The sequence below is a fragment of the Maylandia zebra genome, linkage group LG7 (assembly GCF_041146795.1).
Source record: "Maylandia zebra isolate NMK-2024a linkage group LG7, Mzebra_GT3a, whole genome shotgun sequence".
NCBI classification, from domain to species: Eukaryota; Metazoa; Chordata; class Actinopteri; order Cichliformes; family Cichlidae; genus Maylandia; species Maylandia zebra.
Genome location: NC_135173.1, coordinates 21,456,365 through 21,481,209, shown reverse-complemented (window position 1 = coordinate 21,481,209; position 24,845 = coordinate 21,456,365). Strand labels below are relative to the sequence as shown.

The 24,845-nt window shown below is 40.3% G+C and overlaps 1 protein-coding gene and 1 long non-coding RNA gene across 3 annotated transcripts; both read left to right on the top strand.

Moving 5' to 3' along the window:
* Positions 1–7,248: 7,248 nt before the first annotated feature.
* LOC111501128 (catalase) lies at positions 7,249–18,204 on the top strand. The gene is made up of 13 exons (XM_024803189.2): positions 7,249–7,417; positions 8,313–8,484; positions 9,809–9,919; positions 11,901–12,031; positions 12,357–12,461; positions 12,677–12,802; positions 12,886–13,077; positions 13,264–13,416; positions 13,505–13,643; positions 14,123–14,253; positions 14,659–14,766; positions 14,992–15,075; positions 16,960–18,204. Exons 1-13 carry the CDS (start codon positions 7,352–7,354, stop codon positions 17,023–17,025), a joined length of 1,584 nt encoding a protein of 527 aa, XP_024658957.2. The 5' UTR covers positions 7,249–7,351; the 3' UTR covers positions 17,026–18,204.
* Positions 18,205–21,458: 3,254 nt separating this feature from the next.
* LOC101473096 (uncharacterized) lies at positions 21,459–22,781 on the top strand. 2 transcript variants are annotated; one of them, XR_001167981.2, is made up of 3 exons: positions 21,459–21,538; positions 21,835–21,985; positions 22,643–22,781. It is a non-coding gene; the product is annotated as an uncharacterized LOC101473096 (long non-coding RNA). The 2 variants fall into 2 exon arrangements; XR_001167982.2 differs by having other exon boundaries at positions 21,505–21,586.
* Positions 22,782–24,845: the final 2,064 nt, after the last annotated feature.

Below are 24,845 nucleotides of genomic sequence, written 5' to 3'. Positions count from 1 at the left end.
ATGAAACTCGCCGGACTGTTGCACAGGCCTTGGGGGAGTCTGTTAAACTCGTAGAGCCCCATTGGTGTTGTGAAGGCCGTTAGCTTTTTGTCCTCCTCTGCCATCTCAATATTGTAGAAGCCAGAGGTGAGATCCATGGCACTGAAAATTGCGTTACCTCCCAGGGCTGCCAGACAGTCTGACTGGTGGGGCAAGTGATGGGCATCCTTGACTGTGCGTGCGTTCAACCAGCGGTAGTCCACGCATATTCTGAGATCTCCATTCTTCTTCCACACCAGTACCAGTGGGGACGCCCACTCACTGTTGGATTTGCGGATCAGCTCTCGCTCCTCCATCTCTGTGAGCACCTGCCGCAACTTGTGGTACTGCCCTGGAGGGACGCGCCGATAGGGAAGTCTGAACGGCCTGTCGTCAGACAGATGGATGCGATGGACAAAATCCTTTGCCAGTCCACAGTCCAGCTTACCCTTGGAAAAGACATCCTCATACCTGTGGATCAGTTGCAGTACCTGAGCCTTCCAGTGGTCTGAGACTTCACAAGAGTCGAGGTCTAGGTCCTCCAACCCCATCTTCTGCAAGCTGTCACGCAGGCTAGGGCAGGAGGGAGGGCTACTCTGTGCGTCGCTACACACTGTCTGGCTCTGGACCCTAAGGGTCTCACTTGGGTTTTGGTCAGAAGCCACTTCGAGATCTTCAACAGCTACACAAGCGGAAGCATCTGCTACCTTAGCGTTTCGTCTCAATGTGATAGGCTTATCACATGTGTTCAGGATTCGAACAGGGACCCACCTATCGCCACTCATAGAAACCACAGTTCTACAGACAATGACACCTTTTTTATGAGTTTGTGATTTTGGTGGTTCAACCAGAATGGCGCTGCCCTCGGAAAGGGGTGATGACGCTGGCAGTCTGCCCCATACAAGGTGCTCTTGCTTGGGGAGTAGAGTCACTGCCTGAGCTAGTTTGACAGTGCCAATGACATCTGGCATTTTGTCACCCCTCCACCGGTTAATGCCAGACAGCATATTCAGAAACTGCACTATTTCAGGCGCTTCTGCTGATTCGGGTTTGCTCAGGACTTGCCAGAAATGGGGGGACAGCCTGAAGTGTCTGAGGAGGTGTTTGATAACATTTGTCCCTAAAATCAACTGATCTTTCTGACCGGGGACCACTAGGGCAGGCACTCTGAACGTACAATCATAGACTTCCATTTTCAACTCGCATATACTCTTGGGTTTAACCTGAACTCCACCACAGCCCACTAGCACAATGTCGGTACGAGTGTCGCTTAATTCCAATGCGACCCCAGCGCTCTTTAACTCTCACTCCGCCTCTTCGCTCAAGGTACACTCCATGGAACCTGTATCAAGAAGGGCCTGCAAAGAGACTTTGTCATTCACCAATGCATTCATGTAAAATAGGCTGTCTGCCTCATCAAGTCTTACTATATTCTGGGAAAGTACAACAGTACCAGGTGGGGCACACTTCAGGCTTTCTTTGTATACAGTCTGTATGTCATCACTGGGATTGAGGGTTTCACACTCTTCGCTCACACTGTCCCCTCTCAAGTGCAAGCACCCTAGTTTCCCTGGGGATTATTTTGCTGGGTAATGGGCTCAGCTGCTCTGGGGCAGTCTTTCCTCTGATGCCCAACCTCCAGGCAACCTAGACATCTCCTCTCTCTCATGCAGTGAGTGCGCGTGGAATGTGAGCTATTGCCACAAACCTGGCACGAAGGGAACCTGGCTGAGGCTAGAAGCTGTGGTCTAATTACGGGGTGGACAGGCTGGTTGGAGCGCTCTAACACCCTCTCCAGCATACTGAGCACGCGGTCTAGAGCACTTGGGTCTGAAGCGGCAGCTCCAGCAGCCTTACCCGGGCTGTCCTGGGAACATTTTACTGTACCTACTTGGGCATGGTTCAGTTCAAACTCAGGCGACTCGCTTGTGGTTGTCGCAGTGGCCACGAGGAGGGGATGGGGTCTGGCAGAGCCCAGGCTCTTCTTTTTTGCATGACACTCTCTTTGGTGTTCATCAATGGCTTCCTGAACCTCCATTACTGTCCATTTACTGATGGCCTTACATTTGAAAACACAGGCGAGGCTGGGATCAGGACAATTTCTGATAAACATCATGGCTATATCTGCCTCCATGTTCTCCATTTTGCCTCCCTGACGCTGTAAATGCTTGTCAGCTGCCTCAGCAGCGATATTAAGCCTCACCCAATAGTCTACTGGGGTCTCTTTTGCAACTGCTTGGGTGGCATAGAAGTCAGCCAGTGGTTGACAGGAGCCAGGACTATCACTAAAATAACGCCTGAGTATGGCATAGATGGTCTCAGGGTTGGTCACTACACCAGAACATGAGTTACTTTTCAAACCCACCTTAACAATGTTTTTAGCTCTGCCAAGGAGGTGGTTTAAGACTTCATCCACCTGCACGGCTCTAGACAACCCTCTCTTCTCTAAGTACACTTCCATCATGTCTATCCACTCATGAACAGAGTACTTATCCGCATCATCACCTCTGTACATAGGTGGGTCTTTGATATCTTGTCGGACCACTAAGTTCACTTTGGAGAGGTCGAGAGTGGTGTCAGGGCTCTTAACTTTGGGGGACTCGGCTGGGGCTGTCTGGTTTGGACCAAGTGGGACTTGACTGGATAGTAGCCGGCTAGCGATTGATTCACCTATCTGGGTTCCCAATTCACCAATGAGCTCACGTAGCTCTTTGTGTGTGCTGTCGTTGCTCAAAGCAGGGGTTGAGGACTGGCGCTCATGAGCTTTATTTCGAATAATGTCATCTGACTTTGCTGGCTCATCACGCGACATTATAGACCTGTCTCTCATTTCATCTGCCCCAGACAGTCTCCAACCTCTCCCAGCGACTGGCGTGAAAAGGTTAAAGGAGTCTTGGCCCCTACCAGCCATGTTGCTTACAAGAGGTTAGCAATAACTACAAAGGGGATCAGAAACAAAAGGAATACAAAAATACCTATCACTCAGAAAAATACAACACAAATAAACACGGCTCAGTTAGACTCTAACAGGTGTAACTGGGAGAAATGCCTACTAACAGAACACTGGAAATTTTTTTTGCTGACCCACAGAATAATTTTACTTATATTACAGGTGTCGGAAGTGTTCAGCTCAACCTCAGCGATCGGCAGCGGCTGATCAGATGCATCCGGGTCACGGCACCACTTTTATGTAGCAGATGTGAAATGGTCGACTGCGTTGTGACAACAGACACGGACTGGCTGGAAACAGGGTTTATTCCTATAAAACAGAGTGCAGCAGCAAAATCAGTGTCACACAGTGGCAGCAGGCTTCTCCTCACCCAGTGCGGAGTCCGTACAGCTCTGGCTAGGAAACCCCACACCCGCAATGTGGCCGCAGGTGGCGTTACACTGATTAATGTCCCACTTCAACAATAACACACGGAACCTTAGTTCCACAAAAATAAAGTTCACACAATAAAAAAGTATAACCTATGTACAATACAGTTTTGAGAATATTCACAATTCGTACATTATATCTCAGCTACACCTACAATTAAACACATTCACTTACCAAAGTGAAATCGGGGGCATCTGCTGTGGCAAATGGGTGCAAGCCTTTGACCACAAACTTAGACACTGCTGGGTGACATTCGTCTATTCTGGCCTGAAAGGAGACGCTACCGGTAGACTGCAGCGAGAACTGCCAGCATCTGAGCCAGCCAGACTCTGTCTCTCTCATCATGGTTATCTAAATGCAACGCACAGTAATAGCAGGTTTTGTAATAAGGTAAATCGCGCTAACATAATATGCAATGCTAATTGATTAGTTACCTGCGGTATTAACGGGAGAGGACGTGGAAACGCTACCGCTGCTGCTGGGTTGAGCTTCGCTAGTCCGGAGCGGATCAAAAACACGACATTCGTTGAAAGCAATCGCGTGTTTTTTGAGCAAATGCTTTTGCATATTCGTAGTGTTTCCTCCCTTTGATGAAATCTCTACTTTGCAAGTATTGCACGTTGCCCTGTTGTCATCCTTTCTCATAAAGTGTAACCAAACTTTTGAGCGTTTGTGCCGCTCAGGCGCCGTGTTTCCTACTGGGTAAAAGACGCTACTCAACGTGATGACGTCATTCGGGGCGACTGGAATCGATAAGGGAATCGTTTTTAAAAGTGGCAAACGATTCCAAGGAATTGAAACAGTGGGAACCGGTTCTCAACAAGAACCGGTTTTCGATACCCATCCCTAAACTCATTACAGACATAATAATTTTTATGAATTATTATGTCTATTTTTATGCTTAAGGACAACAGATGGAAATTAGCCCTTGGCTATAATCTGGTATGTTTACATTCATGTAATTTTTTTTTTACATTTATGTTCATTAACATGCACTGTCCTAAATAAATAAATAAATAAATAAATAAATAAATAATTAAAACCCAAACTAGACCCAGAACATGAGAACTAGAAACAAAACACTGGAAATGAGAACTACAACACAGAGAAACTGGAAAGGTGGAACAGCTAACACTGAAAGCAGTAACACAGGGAGACTTACACACATGCTAAGAGAACTACAAAGGGGGAAGTGACTACAGTCACTAAGAACTAAAGAAAACTTAAACTATGAATGACAATAATCAAATAATATAATTACAGAGTCAGAAAGAGCAATACTGAGTCGCAGACCCAGTACAGTGATATTAAATCCCTCACAGTACAGCATTGTAACCTGTTTATCCATCAGAAAACTGCAGAGGATTTTCATGCAGCCTTTAAATAGCATAGTTAGTCTACCTCAGTTTGATTTGCAGCAGATTTCACAATATGAAAAAACATAATGTCACATGTACAAACCAAATATCTAACTTAAAAACATCAGGACTCACATGTAAGTTTTAATGAGCAGTCCTTACCTTTAACTCTAACCTCTCTTCTTCCTCTCCTGCCCTGTCTTTCTGTCCTGTTTTGCACAACAAAACATGACCTGTCCTTTCATTAATTGCACAAGTGGTGGTGGTAATTAGCCACTAGATAACTGGGTAAAGAGGTCATGTGTCTGTAGCATTGTCCACCATTTTAGGGAACAAATTTTGTTTTAAAGTGAGTAACAGGGCTTTTCCCTGCCTTTATAGGGGGCTTATATTTCACTAAAAACTATCTATATGCATATCCACATAATTATGGATTACGATATTCAAAAAAGACACTTTGTTTTAAAGAAAATACATTTAAAAACAGATCGTATTAGATTTATATTTCAAATATGACAAAAACATATTCTAGCAAATTATAGCCAAATTATTCTGTTACATTTTTTGTATTGTTGCATTCTTACCCGACCAGAACAACCCCTGTGTTACGGCCGGGACCGTTTCAGACGAGTGACAGGACTCAAACGCAAGACGCCGAACAGCTCGAAAATATATTTTAAGAATAATGTTTAATGTGCACACAAAATATTCATAAACAAAAGGTGAGCGTAGACGTTAACTAAATAATGATCTGGTCCGGGTCCGGGGATTGGACTGGAAAGCAAGTCACAAAAGGTCCAGGAAAAGGTCGGGGTCACTGTAACAGAATGCAAATGTTCAAAACATAGATAAGGAGGCATATGAATATGTTGTTTGGCTCAAAATCCTCCTTCGTACTGTGTACTTGCCAACGGAGGTCGGAGATGACATAGAGGGGGAGTAATCCGGGTGTGTAAATCCAAAAACTCCTGGCGTGGAGGCAGAGAGGCAGGTAGGTAGTTTTGGTGGTAGCCTGAGGGACTGCCAGAAGGTCCAGCATCCAAGTAGAAGCTCTTCGCCAGGGGTTTAACAGTTAGGTGTAGCTGAAAAAGGGAGGCGCACAAAAAACAAACATACAGTGAAGCAAAGGTGATTCACAAAAAAAACACGTAAGGAAATTATGGTGGTGGCCTGCACTGACTGATGTTTAGCAGAGAATCTGGCGAAGAGAGATTGAGAACGCTGGCCTTATGAGTCCCCCGGCTAATTACCCACAGATGTCAACGATCAGCAAAAACACTGAGGCCCCTCCCAGGGGTGGAGACGCCGGCTCGGAGGGAGACACACTGGCACACACCCGGACCATGACACCCTGTCTTTTGCCTTACTAATATTTCAGTGTCACTTTATTTTCCACATTTTTTTTCAATGTTGCCTTATGGTTCCGAGCACTGTCATCAATCTTTACATTTTATGATTATCTCATAACACTTGTTTAATCAGCTACCATCTCTCCTATGGACTTTTTAATGTCTACAGCCTCAGATCAACATAACCCTGCTCCCCAGCTCTATCAGCAGCTGGAGCAGCAGCAATTCATTCACAGCATTGTACCCTATCAGGTAAACATAGGCTACGTTTTGCATTGTCCCCACCTGATGACAGTGATACAGTATGACTCGATTCCACATTGGATTCTTGATGAACGTGGGTTGTTGTTATTCTGTCTGGTTCTATGTGCCCCTTTCTAACTTTTAGCACCCGCCCCTTCAAACATCTCTGCAAAGCCCTGTTATGGACTGTCGTTAAAAAAAAGGGGAAGCTACAGCGTGGAACATGGCCCTGCTCTAGCTTTGCTTGTTTGTTTCAGATCTGTTACGTATATTTCTTAAAATGGCAAATATATATTATTCTATGTGTGACTAAAATATGTGTTTAAGATTTGTAAATCATTGCAATAATTTCTTAACTGAGGTTGTGAGATGCTAAAAGCAAAAGTACTAACATGTAAACTACAATGAAAGTACAATAAACAGTACAGTGCAAGTGAACATTTCAATAATTTTGACATTAATTCAAAGATCAGAAATTGGGTTTTCTTTTTTTTCTTTTTTTTTGCCATTTTCCACCTTTTTCTTCTACTCTTTTACAATTTAGTTATGCTGCAATATAATAATAATAATAATAATAATAATAATAATAATAATAATAATAATAATAATAAGGAAATATGCTGTTCGGTGATTTGCTTGCGTTAACGGTAAACATTAAGGCGTGTCCTCAGATAAGGTATCTATTTTATGCATGCTATTTTGTTTTTGTCTTACAAATAAAGGACGGCATTTTCAGTTTAAAAGTGAATATTTAGTGAGTAGGTTAGAAAGATAAAGGTTTTTCACACTTAAACATTGCATAAAGATTTATGTACGATCAGCAGCCTGTTTTTGGTTTGGTGCTTTCTCTTCAGTCTCGTAAGTGGGTCAGGAGCAGGCGCAGGGGGGCGGAGCAACGTCGGGCACTGTCCAGGAAGAAATTCTGGCGTAGGTATAAAACGATAGCAGTGTTTTGTGCGCAACATATTCTGCACAGTGTGTGGTCTAAGCACCGAATTGTGAAGATGGCTGACGACAGAGATAAAGCTACTGACCAAATGAAGACATGGAAGGCGAATCGAGGTTCTCAGGTCTGTATATGCATTGGGTTATATCAAGTGATTTTACTCCGCGGTGGCTACCACAGTTGGAAATGGGTGAAAGGTCGTCCAGGGGTAACAGGCTAACTAAGAGCTAGCTTGTAGCTCATGTCCTGTAGTCTCTACATTAATGTTTTTAGTGTAGTTTTAGTCTTAAGTATTTATCATACAGTCGTATTTAGTCCTTTATACTTTTTCACAGCCGTGAAAGAGACTTTAACCATGAAGATAAGAAGTGGGTCCAGGGTTATTTGTTTGAACTTCAACCCTCCTATCTATATATAACTAGGGCATATTAGAGTAAATTGCCGTTGTAAAGTAACCAAGTTCATGTCGCAGAATGGTTTTTATTCGTGCTGTTTTGAGCATGTTTGAGAGTCACGTAAAGACAAAAAGCATGCCGTCATAGCAGCTTCAAGTTTCAGCGTTATTGTTATGATAGTACACCTGCGAAACTGCACCATTGTATACACGTGTCACTTTTTTATGCTTAACGCAGTCTGCCTTTTTTAACTGCTTTTGCAACTTTGTCAATATCTTTGTTAGTTTCATAGATACTTTCTTTCAAAAGTGCCAGTTTTAAGGGCGTTCATTTAGACAATGAGTTATTATAACAGTTTAAGGCTCATGCAGGAGTAATGTCAAACACTGAAGATGATTTCATTGATTAATATGTTAAGCCACTTAGTATTTTGCACTGATTTTGTTTCTTCATTATAACCATAAGGTTAAAATTGCATTAAAGAAAGACCAGCTGTATTGCATTAGTCTTTGTTATAGTCTTACATCAAGATATATTTAATGCTTTCTGTTTTTGTGGGTTTTTTTTTTTTTTTTGTTGTCGTTGTTTTTTGTTTTTTTTTTATTATTATCCATCTGTTATCAGAAACCAGATGTGCTGACCACAGGCGGTGGCCATCCAGTGGGAGACAAATTGAACTTGCAGACTGCAGGACCAAGAGGGCCGCTGCTGGTTCAAGATGTAGTCTTCACAGATGAGATGGCCCACTTTGACCGTGAGCGAATCCCAGAGAGAGTGGTCCATGCCAAAGGGGCAGGTAAGGCATTGTGCTGTAGTCATGATGCTCTTTTTTTTTTTATTTTTTTATCCGATTTGCTGTCCCTTTGTTATAGCAGTGCAAAAGTGCACACAAACTACTGCTGATCGTGTGTAAGAAAAGGTTAAAAAAATTGTTATTTATATTCGCTGACTAACAGGCTAACAAAAACGCTTTGCGTTCTTAAAGGAATATTTGTAATTAAGTAAAGAAAGCCAAGCGTAAAAATTGTTGCCATTCAGGTCAATAGGATGGCTAGACATTTTATGCCAACACTTAGGGCTAAGCAGTATGGCCAGAAATAGTGTCCCACTATATTTATTTCATTTCGAGCCCCTCAATGGTTCTCGCACACAGTTTTGGTAAGTAACACTCTTTTAAGTCTTCCTGCTGGCAGTAAAAAAATTAAAGGCTTCAATTAATTTATTCATTATCTATGGTCAACATCATTCAAAAATGTTTGTGTAATTTCTGACATCATTGTTTTTGTAGCAGTTATGACTGCTGCCATGCTTTTTGTTACACAATATTATTAGTCTTGTGCCTTTTGGTTGTTTCCACCTACATCCACAAATACAATGCTAAAATGACTCACCGTGGGATTAGCTCTATATTTATAAAGTCTTCAGACATGAATCATTTCTTAGTTCTAATGCCTGAAGTAGTAGGTAAATCATAGCTTGAGATCTAGACATCGACAATGCATTATTCAAAATGATAAAGTTTAATGGCTAGGACAACTTTTCAATTTGTTGGTGACAACACTTTGTACACTATGCAGTGTATTCTCAACACTGGCCATTTAATATGCACTAGAATGCCACAGATGCAGAGTTACTAAGGTACATATTCAGCACCTGGCACCAAAGACTCCCAGTGTTTAAAAGGTCTTAACAGCAGGCATGTGGTGCACTTATGTCTGAGATCAAGCATTGGTCTGATCCTTAACATTGGAAAGTGTTCAAATTTATGTGCAAATTTAGTCAAGAATTGTATTCTGGTGCAGGCAGATGGCTACAAATGACTGCATTAAATTACAAAGTTAAAACAAGACAACCAAAAAAATAAGTATAAAAGGAAATGTGGATCCTGCTTATTTGTGGATTAACTCCAAACAATTGTTAATCTTTACAGGCTTTACAGATCAGGGCTTCAGACTTTGGACAGACATTGAACAAGTTATTTGTTGGCCTACTTTCAAGAGTCTTAGATTTGTTCCCATGATAAATACAGTAAAAACTAGAACTCAAAATTTGTGAAGCTTATATTAGCATACATGTCTTTTAAAATTTGTATTTATTTTCATTTTTTCTCCATTATTCAGGGGCGTTTGGCTACTTTGAGGTCACTCATGACATCACTCGCTACTGCAAAGCCAAAGTGTTTGAGCATGTCGGCAAGACTACACCAATTGCTGTCCGCTTCTCCACTGTGGGTAAGAACGACCATAAAGGATTTCATGGGTTCGCCTTGTTAATGGTTACAGATTTGCTTATTGGGGGGTGGTTGTTGTTGTTGATGACGACACAGTTTTGGTGTGATTGTTTGGACTATAGACCCTGTGCACGAGAAAATGCTAACTTCCTGGTTTGAGACCGGATGTGGGGTTGTACATTTCCGGTAGCTTTACTTTGCGGTCAATCGCTACTGCGAAGATATACTCCACAATCATGTCCAAAACTCGAAAACGGAAAGATCGCGTTAAGTTACAAAGAGCAGAAGGTGGGAACACTCACCGCTGTTGTGTCATAAAAAATCTAATGATCAATTTTGACGTTTAAAGCGTTTAGATGATCAGTTGTTTACATCACTCAACACAAGCAGAACTGCATTACTGCAGAAGACACATCGTCCACATTCAGAAGCACATCTCTGTATAGTGACTGGTCTTATGATTTAAACAGGCAAATGTTCAGCATTCAAACTACAGGTGAAGAATAGTCAAACCAGATGTTTCCCTGTTATGTTGATATCAGCTAGTCAAGTACACACCTACACAGCATGTTAACAAACCGTGAAAAAAGCCACACAAAAAATGAATGATTGCTGGTAAGGGTTTCTATACATTAGTATTTACGAAGGGTATGTTGTGACTTACCTTCAAAATTACAGCGGTCCCTCACTATAACGCGGTTCACCTTTCACCTCGCTGTTTCGCAGATTTTTTTAGTGCAAGTTTGCATGCTTTTTTTTTTTTTTTTTTTTTTAAACATCACATTGTGTCCTGCGTCCTGATCGCTGCAGACGATCTCCTCCGTGACGTCTCTCCTGTACAGTACAGAATCGCTGCATCGATTGCTAGCAGTGTGACTCTGAAATGCAGTACTGTATGTCCACGAAACGTTTTGCACCGTCAAAAAATAAAATTGGCTACTTGATTTCACCTGTCGCTGGTTATTTTTAGAATATAACACCGCGATAAACGAAGGACCGCTGTTTACAGATACTGAGAAATATAAAATTTGAATCCCTTTTCTCTTTTGCTCTGAGGCGCGGGGGAAAAAATATCAACAAGTCGATGAACATCCATTACCGATATATTGGCTAAATGCCCAAGACATCTATAGAAATGTAAATCGCCGCTTGATTCATTCATTTGCTTAACTTGTTTTGGACCGTAAACAAGGTGCGACTAGGACACTGGAAACAAAGCTCCCCACAGGAGTTTCTGCACCGGAAGTAGCATATGCTAACATGCACATAGTCTATTGCTTTTAACATCTGTAGTGGCACCTCTGGACTGCACTGAGCAGCTGCTACGTCACAAACCCATTCAGCCTCTTCCCATCTTCCTTTAGCATATTTCATTTTTTTTTTTTTTTTTTTTAAATAATAATAATAATTTGCATTTATTATTTTGAATTTTGCATAGGATGGAATTTGCCTCAGAACTTGGACTTGACTTAAAAACATCCTGTTTATTTTTTATATTTCAACTGACAGGAATATATATAAGAAAATTACCCCCTCAATTATATGAAGCCTTAATCTTCTCACAGCATGTTCATGTCTGCTGAAGACAGATAACAAGCTCGTGAAAATATGGGGAGAAAATGCATGCGTGCTAAACAGTTTTGAAATGCTGTCATAGGAGAATATGGACAATTAAAACATTGAGTGTTTCATGAAAGTGTGACTGTATTAGACATTCTGGTGCTTGTATGAGTCATAAACCATCCCTTGAAAATGGAAATGTGAGTATTTGGTAAAGGATTGATACCTATAAGCAGGCTGGCCCTGTGTTGGCAAGTGGTGCTCTTAACATCTCAACTTGGGTGACATTAGAAAGGACATTAACAGTGAACTTTCAGTCGATTTGTATGCTGGACATTGTCTTTTAGACTAAGTTAGTGGATAATGATACAAATTCATGATTTGTCTGTAAAATATCAATTGAACTTTTTTTATTTTCCCAGCTGGAGAGTCTGGGTCTGCAGACACTGTGCGTGACCCTCGAGGTTTTGCAGTCAAGTTTTACACTGAAGATGGCAACTGGGACCTGACGGGCAACAATACCCCAATTTTCTTCATCAGGGATGCCATGCTGGTGAGTGGGTGTAGGGACGCATGTGTCTGGGCAGACCGTAATGTTACAGGTTTTTATAATTTTGTGTCAGAGAGTTGCAGTATTACAGCAGTACATTTTTTTTTTCTAACATGGAAATAGTTAAGTGTGGCTGCTTTTTCAGTTTTGTGTCTTTTTTTATTTTTTAACATTAAATATCTAACCCGAGGGCGTATGAAATAAACCAAGCTTGTTATTCCTAATGTAAGATATTTAAGACCAGAGACACATTCCTCACAACACCTGTGCTAATATCAGTCAAGTGTACATTGTCTTATATTAATGTCCCATCTTTAATCTCGTGCAGTTCCCATCCTTCATCCATTCCCAGAAGCGCAATCCCCAAACCCACATGAAAGACCCTGACATGGTGTGGGACTTCTGGAGTTTGAGGCCCGAGAGTCTGCATCAGGTAGATGCTGCTGAGCCTGATACTGAAAAGTCTAGTATATTATGTCATGTCAGCTGAGGTGTTTCTAAAATACACATTTAGGATAAAGAATATTTTCAAGTAAGTCTTTCTGTGCACTGTTGCTCGCTGTCTTTATACTTGTAGTCATCATTGACAGTGATTGGCACAGAAACTCTTCCAGTTGTTTTCATGGTCTCGTCTTGTCTCCTGTGCAGGTGTCTTTCTTGTTCAGCGATCGAGGTTTGCCTGATGGCCACCGTCACATGAATGGCTACGGCTCTCACACCTTCAAACTGGTCAATGCCGATGGTGAACGTGTCTACTGCAAATTCCACTATAAGGTCTGCCTGAGGTCAGCTTTATTAGCTGTTATGTTGTGTGTTCTGCCATCTCTGACTTCATTTTTTTAAAATAAATTTTTTAGACGGATCAAGGAATAAAGAATTTGACGGTGGAAGAGGCAGACCGCCTGGCAGCCACCAACCCAGATTATGGAATTGCAGACCTGTTCAATGCTATTGCTAATGGAAACTACCCATCCTGGACCTTTTACATCCAGGTCATGACCTTTGAGCAGGCTGAGAAGTTCCGGTTCAACCCGTTTGATCTTACAAAGGTACTGCAGTTCTGCACAACAGACAACATCTGAGTTATAAAGTAATACGTGACATAAATGTGCAGTGACTCGGTAACTTGTTTTCCAAAAACGTCCATATTATCACAGGTTGTCTCTAAATAATGACGTGCTCATTTGAAAATCACAGATGACTTTTGTGATTTGTAAATTTTATTCGCGGTGCAGGTTTGGTCACATAAAGAATACCCACTGATCCCTGTGGGCAAACTGGTTCTGAACAGGAACCCAGTCAACTACTTTGCAGAGGTGGAGCAGGCGGCCTTTGACCCAAGCAACATGCCACCAGGCATCGAGCCCAGCCCTGACAAGATGCTGCAGGTGACATTATGGCAGATTTGACAAGCTAGGGGGGAATGAAGAAAAGCTAGGTTGGTATTGAGCTCTGTCCTCCATGTTCTTTGTCTAGGGTCGCCTCTTCTCCTACCCAGACACGCATCGTCACCGGCTGGGAGCAAACTACCTGCAGATCCCTGTCAACTGCCCCTTCAGGGCTCGTGTGGCCAACTACCAGCGTGATGGTCCGATGTGCATGCATGACAACCAAGGTGAGACGTGATCAGGTCTGGTACCTGTGGCTCAGAAATGAATCTTGAGTAATCCTGGAATTTTAATCCAGGTAGTGTTACAGTTTATTTATACTGAGTTCTTAACTGTTATTTTTAACTGTTATTATACACGTGACATATACACAAGTGCATATCACCTTTGAAGCAGACGATCAGTGATGGTGTTTTAAAAAATCTTAGTGATCCAAAAACACCCTTATTATATAAAATAATTAGAAATAATTTTATAACATGGACCTTACATGCATAACCACAGTCATCTACATTGTGCACAAAATGTAAAAACTAGCGATAAAACATTTTATCGCTACATTTCATGCATTGTACAGTGGTAGATGTGTGAATAACGTATGTCATCACTATAGTCACTGATTATGGTTTTCCACAAACATCTCGTCTTTGTTCATTTTTTCTTTCTTTCCTTCACTGCCTCACCAGTGTTTTTGTTTGACCACCAGGTGGCGCTCCAAACTACTACCCTAACAGCTTCAGTGCCCCAGAGACTCAGCCTCAGTTTATGGAGTCCAAGTTCTGCGTGTCTGCAGATGTTGCTCGTTACAACAGCTCAGATGAAGACAATGTCACACAGGTAATGATGATTTAACAGGATCTGTAGGCGTGTGACACAGAGTGTCTGAGGCCCAGGCAATTTCAGATTTGATAATATTAAAAAGCTGCATAAATCTGTATTTAATATGAACAGTGGATCGAATGATAAGATGAAATTGTTGCTCATTTTTTAAAGGGTAATGGAAATATGTAGATTTAGTTTTAGTGGCTTTTTCTTCCTGTTACTGCACTCGTTTGGTTTCTTCGGCCTCATCTTGGAAGGAACACAACTGTAGCTAAGGCCACTTCTTATTAGTAACAAACGGTAGCTGTATGTTATAAGATGTTGTTTAAGAACTTGGAAATCCAGTTAAGGACTGAGTCAAAATCTGTTTCTGATTAGTTCCTTTTTCCTCTGGAGAATAAACCTGTGTGTTTTTTGCAGGTTCGCACCTTCTACACTCAGGTCCTGAATGAGGAGGAGCGACAGAGACTTTGCCAGAACATGGCAGGGTCCCTGAAAGGAGCCCAGCTCTTCATCCAGAAACGCATGGTGAGTCCAAGCACTACAGTCTCTCACTTTGCTGTCGCTCATAGTTTGTGCTTTTTGGAATGTGAGGTTTCAGGAAAGATGTTGTGCTTATTGGTAAATGTAATCTATTTACAGTATGTAATCTGTTTATTTTTTTTCATGGGGAGACGAAGAAGATGTGTGTTTTGTTTGTTGAAGAACCTGCTGTCCTCCAGGACTGTAATGTTTTTCTTGGGTATCTTGCAGGTCGAGAATTTGAAGGCTGCCCATCCAGACTATGGAAACAGAGTTGAGACTCTTCTCAAGAAGTACAATGCGGAGGCCAAGAAGGTAAACGGGCCTTGTCTAGTTGTGTGTAGGGCTGAACGATATATCGCATTTGCGATAATATCGCGACATGATCAAGTGCAATTTTCTAACCGCAAAGGCTGCGATTATACTCTGGACATGTCCAAATTCATGGGCTGCATCCTCCTGAGGCCGCATTTGTAGACCGATTACGTCACAGCGACGCGCCGAAGGCTGTCCAAATTACTACCATATCCCAGAATTCATAGCGCGGCCCAGCCAAACTCCAGTTTCCAACAATGGCGGCCGCTACTAAGTTTTAAAATTACTCATACTAATCTTTCTGGGTCACAAAATAAACTTTTAACATATTTTCAGGCGAGAAAGTAGTTGTGTAAACATCAAATATCTGCTCGGTTTATCAAGATATCCCATATTTGCAAAAGTGCTTCGACGTTTTCAGAGGCGTCTGCTACCCACCAGCTCGACAGCTAGCCGGGAGCTCGAGGGTTACTGATGCGGCCGAGAACGGCACAACTCCCGGCACATCATTTTCAGATCACCGCGGAGTTTTGCTGCTCGGGTTAAACGTAATATATAAGTCACTTAGACAACCTAAAAATGTTATTGTTGGGCTTTTTTCAGTGTTTTGTTTGTTCGTGAGTAAATCGGTTTGGCTGAGATTAAAGTTATTAGATTAGATAAAATAAAACTTTATTAATCCCCCGGGTGGGTTCCTCCTTGGTTTTCACACAGCTGACTAAACGTCAAACAGAAAACTTATTAAACAGAAGTATGAGACAGTCGAGAATTTACACCAGTGTCTGGTTATATTTTAGATAGCAAGAAGCAGACGGCCGAGTTTATTAAACTCCACCGAGACAGCGGTGACGCTAATCAGAACTAGCCTTCTGATTAGCTAATCAGAAGGCTAGACCGTCCAATTTCACGCCTTTAAACTTTAAAGGCGTGTTTGTGTGTGTGTGTTTATACAATTGCTATTATGTTTGCACTTTATGTGTAATGTTACTGACTGCAGAGATCAGTAAGATGTGTGTATTTTTTATTTATTAGTTTTATTTATTTAATATTATTTTTTAATTGAATGACTGTCTAGTAGTTCACAGATGTTGAAAAACTGAGTGTGGTAAAGCCACTGATTTTTTTTATGTATATTTCTGCAATCTGCACATTGTACTGACTTTCATTTTAATGTTTACACCAGGGTTCCTTGTCAGCACTTTATGCTCAGATGTTTGTAAGCTAAAAATAAACTATTGTGTATGTTCAAATATACTGTTGTGATTGAAGAAGTTAAATAAAAATGTCAGTCATCAATTCATGCATCACCTCATGTCATCATAACAGAGGTCTGTCTTCCAGGAAAGAACAGTTTAAAATTAATGTAATATAGTATTGGCCATACTATATGATGTATTGCTTGTCTTTGTTTAATAATACAGAAGACAAATACCTTAAAAAAATAATCGCATCGCAATCGCAATATTGGGGCAAAAAATCGCAATTAGATTATTTTCCATAATCGTTCAGCCCTAGTTGTGTGTTTATATACAGCATACATCCAGTGCAAGTTGTAATTTCATTCATTCATTAGCCACACTGGTTCACAGTTAAATATCTTTAGAGACTTTCCCAAAAGTCTTTCTTTTCTTTTTTTCTTTAGAAAGGAGCATTTAACAATCGATAAGACTTTCATTAGATGATACAGATAATCAAAGGATGTCTGACCTTAAAGTAAGAGGACATGGTATGAAACTGAGGTGTTAAATAAGAAGAAACGTGTGGATGGATTTTTATCTGGTGTCAAAGTACTTATAGTAGTACATTGTAATTACAGTAATATTCTGCCCATTAAAGTGTCTGACCTCATTTTTGAGTTTCTCTTCTTCAATTTGTGTTTTACAGGACGCTGCCTTGCATGTTTACAGCCGTCCAGGAGCCGCTGCCATCGCCGCGTCCTCTAAGATGTGATGCCTTAAATTTCAAGCGAGCAAATGCACTTGCGTCATAACTGACCACTACTGAAATGGAACAATATTAGATCCATCAGGAAAGGCTCAAAATACAAGTAATCTGGCTTTTACTGTTGTGGCTAATTGGTTTTTGATTCAGTTTTTCCAAGCAATTTATTTCTCTAAATTGTCAGCACTGTGCATTGTGAGCTGCACCACAACCAGGTTGCAATAAAGTCACCATGATAATACCGCAGTTTTTTTTTAAGCTTTGAGTAGTAACTGTTTGCTTTGACCACCTGAGTTTAACAGGCACTTAAAAGCATTTCATTTCATTTTGATTTGATTGCATTAAGCTAATTAACCAAACCAGCCTCCAGTAATTCCTCACATTGTATGTACTACTAAGCTATGATGCTTGAAATTTTAAAAAAGCATTGCAAGTTTGAAAGAAATCTGCATTAAGGATGATACTTGGTATCTGCTTTAATGATGAGTCTCAATTTAAGCTGGTAAAACATCTGGATTTGTCATGAACCACAGGTTTGCTGCTTTGCTCCCCCCCCCCCCCCCCCCCCCCCCCCAGTATGAGCAATGATCTGTTGTGGGTTTGTCTGTTTGTTTGTCTTCTTTCCTCATGTTTGACTGAACCACTGGTCAGTGTTATCATTGTGGGTATGCGGTGATGAGCAAGTTAAAAGATGTAATGTTAACTAAAACAGTCGTTTGTGCCTTTTTTATATACAAAAACTACCACTAACATGGATTTAACCTTCATCCTTAACAACCCAGGTTTGTTTCTGTTTAGTGTGGGGTTTATTTGATTTTTGATGGTGTGGTGTTTTGTTTTGTTTTGTTTGTTTTTTTTTTTTTTTTTGGGGGGGGGGGCTGTAATTGCTTTACCCTAAAACTGTCTTTCTGCACGTTTTTAGATTGGTACATAAGAATTCTGACATTCTTCAGTCAAGTGGGAAACTTGATAAAATAAATCTGACCTTTAAGAGTAATGCAACTTCAAGCATGTAATGATGAAAAGTAACTGTCTAAATTAAATCTCACTGTTCTGAATTGCTTGTGTGAACTTTCTGCTGATCTGAATGTGACTGATTTCTTTTATTAATGTCTGTACTGGAAAATATTTCTCATCTGTTCTGTGCCTATATTGAATGAATTTGTAATTAAAAGTTCATCCATCTTCCTTTGTCTCCTGTACTTTTTCAAAGAAACGATCATGATTGATTTTACGAAAACAATCCTCAACTTGTCTGAACGTAGCACGTTTTCACTGGTTCCTTTATTTGCAGCATGTTTTAAAAGCAATAGAGGTTCTCTGCTCAATCTGTATGTGTCATATCTGCAAGTTGTGGAAGAATGAAACCTGGCTGTAAAATTTCAGCACAGGGGTGTGTCTGGAGGTAGGGCATGAGTTCACACAAATAGTATTATAATTTGTATGTTAAAACTTAGATTTGATTATTATTATTATTTTTTTTTTTATTAAGAGGACTTTAAGGTTATAGTACAGTAATAATCAGAAAAGGGTAGCATGACAGTTGTTTACTTTGATTAAACAAACATTATGTAGCAGTTGGTAATTGATAAGAGGTTAATTTTCAACCAGAAAGTCACTGGAGACCTTGATGGATTTAGGGGAAACTTTAATGAATTTTTAAAATGAAACTTATCCCTTTACCTCCCTTTTTGCCATAACATGGTGAAGTTGCAATAACCAGTCATTTTGAAAACAGTCCATGTACTCTGTAAGTCAAACCCTCACAAATATGACATCACTGTTTCCACCTCTGCAATCCAAAGGCACTGAGCCCAGCCCTGTCAAGACGCTGCAGGTAACACAATTATAAGTGTTCAAACTGTCTAGAAGAGAAGAATTGATCATATAAAAAGAACAGTCTAATCCCTTCTCCCATTATACTTTTTCTCCCTGGGTAACAGGGCTGTATCTTCTAGGTTCTTTGCCCTTATTTCAAATATGAGGGTGTAGTACAGCTCTGGATTGTCTGCTGAGAAAACAGAGCTGTAGCAGCTTTACTGAAGAATATGTCAATAATGACAGCACTGAAAGTTTTAATTATTTTTTTTTGCTGAGAAGTTATTGATAAGTGTTGGCCAGGGGATGGCGCCATTTGAACTGTACAAATGTTGTGACACATGAACTTTTTCTTTGTAGTTTCAATGTTTTGAAAAGCTCAGGAGACTCATACATTTATGAACCCAAACCACAGTCACCTAGATTGTAGATGTACCAATGTATCCAAAACTTGAAAATCAGTCATACTTAATTAATATGAAAACACGAAGTGTAACTCCAAACTAATATCCTAACAGCTTCACTTTGGAGAGACCCAGCTTCAGTTTGTAGAGTCCCAGGTCAGAGTGTCTCCATATGTCACTTATTACAGCAACTCAGATGATTTCATGTCACATGGGTAATGATAATTTAACAGGCTTTAGAGCATAGGTGTCAAACTCTGGCCATTACATTTGGCCCGTGAAGCCATACCAAATTACTATTAGAGCTGGCCTACTGGTATTATACAGCTAATATATATATATTGTTTAGTATTAAGCTTTGCTTGTTCCATATTCAGTTTTTCAGCAAAACTTGTTTGAGTCCATAAGAAAAGATTCATTCTTATATCTGGAGGAAGTTTTTTTTTTTCAATAAATATAAATGTTAGCCCGCGACTTTGTTCCAGTTTTGAATTTTGGCCCACTGTGTATTTGAGTTTGACACCCCTGCTTTAGAGGCATGTGGCCGAGAGCTATAAAGTTTGAGAGTGTCCTAGGCTGAGGCTTTCGCAGGTTTAACTTGGCAGGTATTTTGATGTTGAGTCATTTTTACTGCGCACAGTACACCTGGAATGTGCATGAATGCACCAGAGCTTCCTTAGAAAAGCATGCAAACTGGAACCAACCCAGAACCCTTCTCATGTTCAGTTTCCATTGTTACAAATGCCACAAACCTCATGCTCTAAATACTCTGCAGATGTCAGTTGGAGCTGTGAAGCTAGTGCTGAGGTGGAGAACGTTGCCAAACACAAAAATCAATTCAATTCAATTTTATTTATATAGCGCCAAATCACAACAAAAGTCGCCTCAAGGCGCTTCATAGATACAGAGAAAAACTCAACAATCATATAACCTCTATGAGCAAGCACTTTGGCGACAGTGGGAAGGAAAAACTCCCTTTTAACAGGAAGAAACCTCCGGCAGAACCAGGCTCAGGGAGGGGCGGCCATCTGCTGCGACCGGTTGGGGTGAGAGAAGGAAGACAGGATAAAAGACATGCTGTGGAAGAGAGACAGAGGTTAATAACAGATATGATTCAATGCAGAGAGGTCTATTAACACATAGTGAGTGCGAAAGGTGACTGGAAAGGAAAAACTCAATGCATCATGGGAATCCCCGGCAGCCTACGTCTATTGCAGCATAACTAAGGGAGGATTCAGGGTCACCTGGTCCAGCCCTAACTATATGCTTTAGCAAAAAGGAAAGTTTTAAGCCTGATCTTGAAAGTAGAGATAGTGTCTGTCTCCCGAATCCAAACTGGAAGCTTGTTCCACAGAAGAGGGGCCTGAAAACTGAAGGCTCTCCCTCCTATTCTACTTTTAAATACTCTAGGAACAACAAGTAGGCCTGCAGAGCGAGAGCGAAGTGCTCTAATAGGGTGATATGGTACTACAAGGTCATTAAGATAAGATGGGGCCTGATTATTTAAGACCTTGTATGTGAGGAGCAGGATTTTGAATTCAATTCTGGACTTAACAGGAAGCCAATGAAGGGAAGCCAAAACAGGAGAAATATGCTCTCTCCTTCTAGTCTGCTGCAGCATTTTGGATTAGCTGAAGGCTTTTCAGGGAGTTTTTTGGACATCCTGATAATAATGAATTGCAGTAGTCCAGCCTGGAAGTAATAAATGCATGAACTAGTTTTTCAGCGTCACTCTGAGACAGGATATTTCTAACTTTAGAGATGTTGTGCAAATGGAAGAAAGGAGTCTTACATATTTGTTTAACACAGTGGCTCCCACAGTGGTTTTTTTGCTGGGCCCCCCTTTGTTTTACAAGAAAAATGTTCATGCCCCCCCCCCCGTGGGCACACGCACAAACACATCCTCCAACCACACACACCCATATTTTGCTCTATTGCAGTTTATTTCACACACACATGTATATGTATGTATACATTATATATATATATATATATATATATATATATATATATATATATATATATATATATATATATATCAATCAGAAAAACATTTGGGCATGCTCCTCTTTTTACGCTCCTTCATACCCCTAAGATAATCTGTAATGATGCCAATACATGCCTGTCTGGAACAAGCATAGTGACTGGCTTACAGGAAGGCCCGCATATATCTAACCTGTTTTTTTTTTTTTTTTTTTAATGTGGGCGTTACAGGCTGCCTGAAGTGATAGCTGTTATTTTGTTAAAAACACCCACATGCAGTGCCACTGCTGAGCCCCCATCGACAAGTGAAAGTAAAGGTGAGTCTGTTTTAGTAGAGTTTGAGGAGAAGCAGAATGAACTTCAAAGTAAGAAAACAATTTAAAATGTATTTCTTTGTGTGTGTGTAGTGGTGTTATCTTACTTTTTCTTAAACTGTCTTTCGTCAAACTGTTTTTACATTGTCTAGATTCTAGGTTGTCTCAGGGGCGTCTTTGCACAGGCTGCGGTCTGAACTGGGGTCTTGAACGATGTGTGTGTGTGTGTGTGTGTGTGTATCTACATATTTATTATGTATGTATGTTGTTAAGACACTAACACAAAGGTTGTGTCACAGCATACTCACCAGATAATTTGCATTGAATGCAAATGCAAAACTTTGTTTCCCACCCACATTTCCGCTGCTGAGTCTCCTTTGGCTGTTAACTCCACTCGAATCCAGATTGCACATAAAGACTGAGTGGACTTGCACTGACTGATACGTGAAAGTGAGTGTAAGGTTTATATTGTTGATTGTCATTTATGCTTAGAGATATTTACTCATATATGCTTTGAGTTTTATAATCGATTGCATAATAATGGAGGTTTGATCCGTAGTAGTCTGTGGAGACTCTGTGTGCCTTCCAGAGCACTCTGGCATACACACACACCTTAAGGTCATGAAAGAGGTTATATCTTCTCTTACTGATTTATGGTAGGAGGACACCTCTGTATCTGTATAAGAGCCCTTTGTTTAGATGGAGCGCTAGACTCCTGAATTTGAATTTTGTGGTTGTGGTGCTGTAGTGGTAAAGTTGGGGGTGGGGAGTGTGCTCAACCCTACTGGCATGCAGTATACTCATCCAGCAAGTCCAAACCTGTTCAACTGCTTCCTGTAAAAAGCTGGAGAGACATATTACCAGTATGTCTAAGCAGGCTTATGAAATGAGATTCTGCTCTCACAGTCGAGTCACCGACTGTGAGAGCAGAATCTCCTCAAAGACATATTTGCATTAGTTGCCAGTGTGTGTTCTATCCCAAAGCACTTTCTCATATTATATTATATTATATTATATTAATATCACTGTAACTCCACTGCTGTCCCAAAAAAGAAATCATCAACAACAATAACTCTTTTGAACACCTTTATTCTCTCCAAACTGCAGTTGAGCTCACAACAATGACAACAACGAATCCTCCACGTTACCTTCCATTTCAGGACAGCATGTATGATGGGAATGGGGATCAACAATCAATGGTTCAGCACACCACTGTGATCATCAGCACTGAGCCACCAAAAGACCATATTATCTGGTCCCTCCTCTGCTTTTTCTACTCAAACCCCTGTTGTCTTGGGCTTGCAGCTCTCATTTATTCTATCAAGGTGAGGTTAAATAAATCGGGTTTTTCATGAACTAAGCATCTGTTATACTTCTGTGTGTCTGTGTGTGCATGAAAAAATATATTAATATTTACCTGTCTACTTACTATGACCTACATTATATTGATTTTACCACATAGATCAAGTTAATATCCATGGTCTCCAACTACACTTTTACAATCTATATTTTTCTGTCGTTTTAGGCCAGAGACCGGAAGGTGGTTGGAGATTTGGAGGGTGCACGGCATTATGGGGCCACTGCTCGCCAGCTTAACATCACCTCCACAGTCCTGGTTGCCCTTGGACTCCTGATATTCATTATTACAATGATAGTTGTTTTTGCACGGGTATCTCGTTAAGCCCTCAAAGTAACACACCCTGACAAAACGCTTCCTTTTAACAGATTGCAGTGCATTGCTTGCTGCTGTGACTTTGGATTTGGATGATAAATATTAGCATCAATTTTATAATCAGTCTTCATTGTGTCTTTTGTTAGAAAAAGACACAATTTCATCTATCTATCTATCTATCTATAGAAAAGGACAGAAACATATATATTTATATATATATATATATATATATATATATATATATATATATAAAAATATATTTTCATATTTCAGTGAAGGTAAATGTATATAAAGATGATTTTTAGCCAATTAATGTTTGTGCCTATCTATCTACACCCAGGTGAAAAATAAGCACACTGCATTTGGCGTCTGCTAAATTACATACGGAACAATGAATGACAGTATACGGAATTCTTCTTTGTTCACAAAAACCTTTTTTCTGTAGCTGTGGATCATGCTGCATATTCACTGACGGGGATCTCAGCTCATTTGTGGCAGGAAAATCTTTTTATTGAGATGTTTCATTTTCCACTCACTAATATTCCACAGAAACAGTGTGGACATTTCATCCCCTTAGAATTTGTTCGATTTAGAGAATTTAGAGTTGATTTGTAAGCTATATTATAAAAAAAATATTATCTTTGTGATTTAAATGGTGTTGGACTGTAACTCATTAAAAAAATATTACTAGGGTTTTATTTTATTTTATTTCAGATTCCATCGATTTCTGGGAGCTCTGTAGCCTCCGTAGCAATTCTTTCTTCCTTTTTTGAAAAGTATGTTGTAGTATAATGGAAATAGTCTACTTCTGAGGAATTGTTGTTTTAAGGTTTATTTCCAGTAGAGTAGGTGTCGACTGATTGTTGTTACACTAAACTGTCCATCTTTACTCAATAATTGTCTCACTTTAGGAGTTGCAACAGCAGATCATCTTTCTCCAGCTCACCCCATCTCTTGCATCCTCCTCTGTTACACCAACCCTCCTTCACTATACCCTTGAATCTTTTCTGTGGTCTTCCTATTTTCCTATGAAGCCATACTTCTACTCACTGATGTTCACTTCTCTCTCCCTGAACTATCTTCACCAACTCTTTCCCATAGCTTCATTATATGGCACACAAACTTTATTCTTGTGTAGTTACTACAGTTCTGCACATCTCCCATGTTCTCAAAAACCAGAACCAGTACACTTCTTCTCCATTCCTCAGGAATCCTCTCACTCTTTAAGATTGCGTTAAACAGTGTGGTCTAATGGTTAGTGGTGTGCGGATTGATACTGAAATATTGATTCTTCCGATACCAGTAATTTATGTTCTAGAATCGATTCTAATACAAAAATATCGATATTTAAGTACTCTGGGGTAAATTTGTAGTTTATCATTAACAGGAACACAGTTAAGAAAGAAACTATATCATTCAGATCTTCTAAATTTGAAGGAACTACTTCCTCTTACGCCTTTCATAGACATATGCAAAATACAGCTGTATAAATATGTCGCAGCCCCTGGCATGCGCACTCACAACAGTGGCTTAGCGTAAACGGAGTCATGTGTGGACATTTTTTACCTCCACAAACAGCCAAGACGCGATTTGCGATACATGTGGCAAGACAGTGAGGTGTTGTGGCAACACCACTAA

What these genes read in the sequence shown, in the direction of transcription:
- LOC111501128 (XM_024803189.2), top strand. Translation starts at nt 7,352, where the DNA reads ATGGCTGACGACAGAGATAAAGCTACTGACCAAATGAAGACATGGAAG. An exon ending in ACTGCAAATTCCACTATAAG is followed by an intron (nt 12,803 to 12,885) that starts GTCTGCCTGAGG and finishes TAAATTTTTTAG; the next exon opens with ACGGATCAAGGAATAAAGAA. An exon ending in ATGAAGACAATGTCACACAG is followed by an intron (nt 14,254 to 14,658) that starts GTAATGATGATT and finishes TGTTTTTTGCAG; the next exon opens with GTTCGCACCTTCTACACTCA.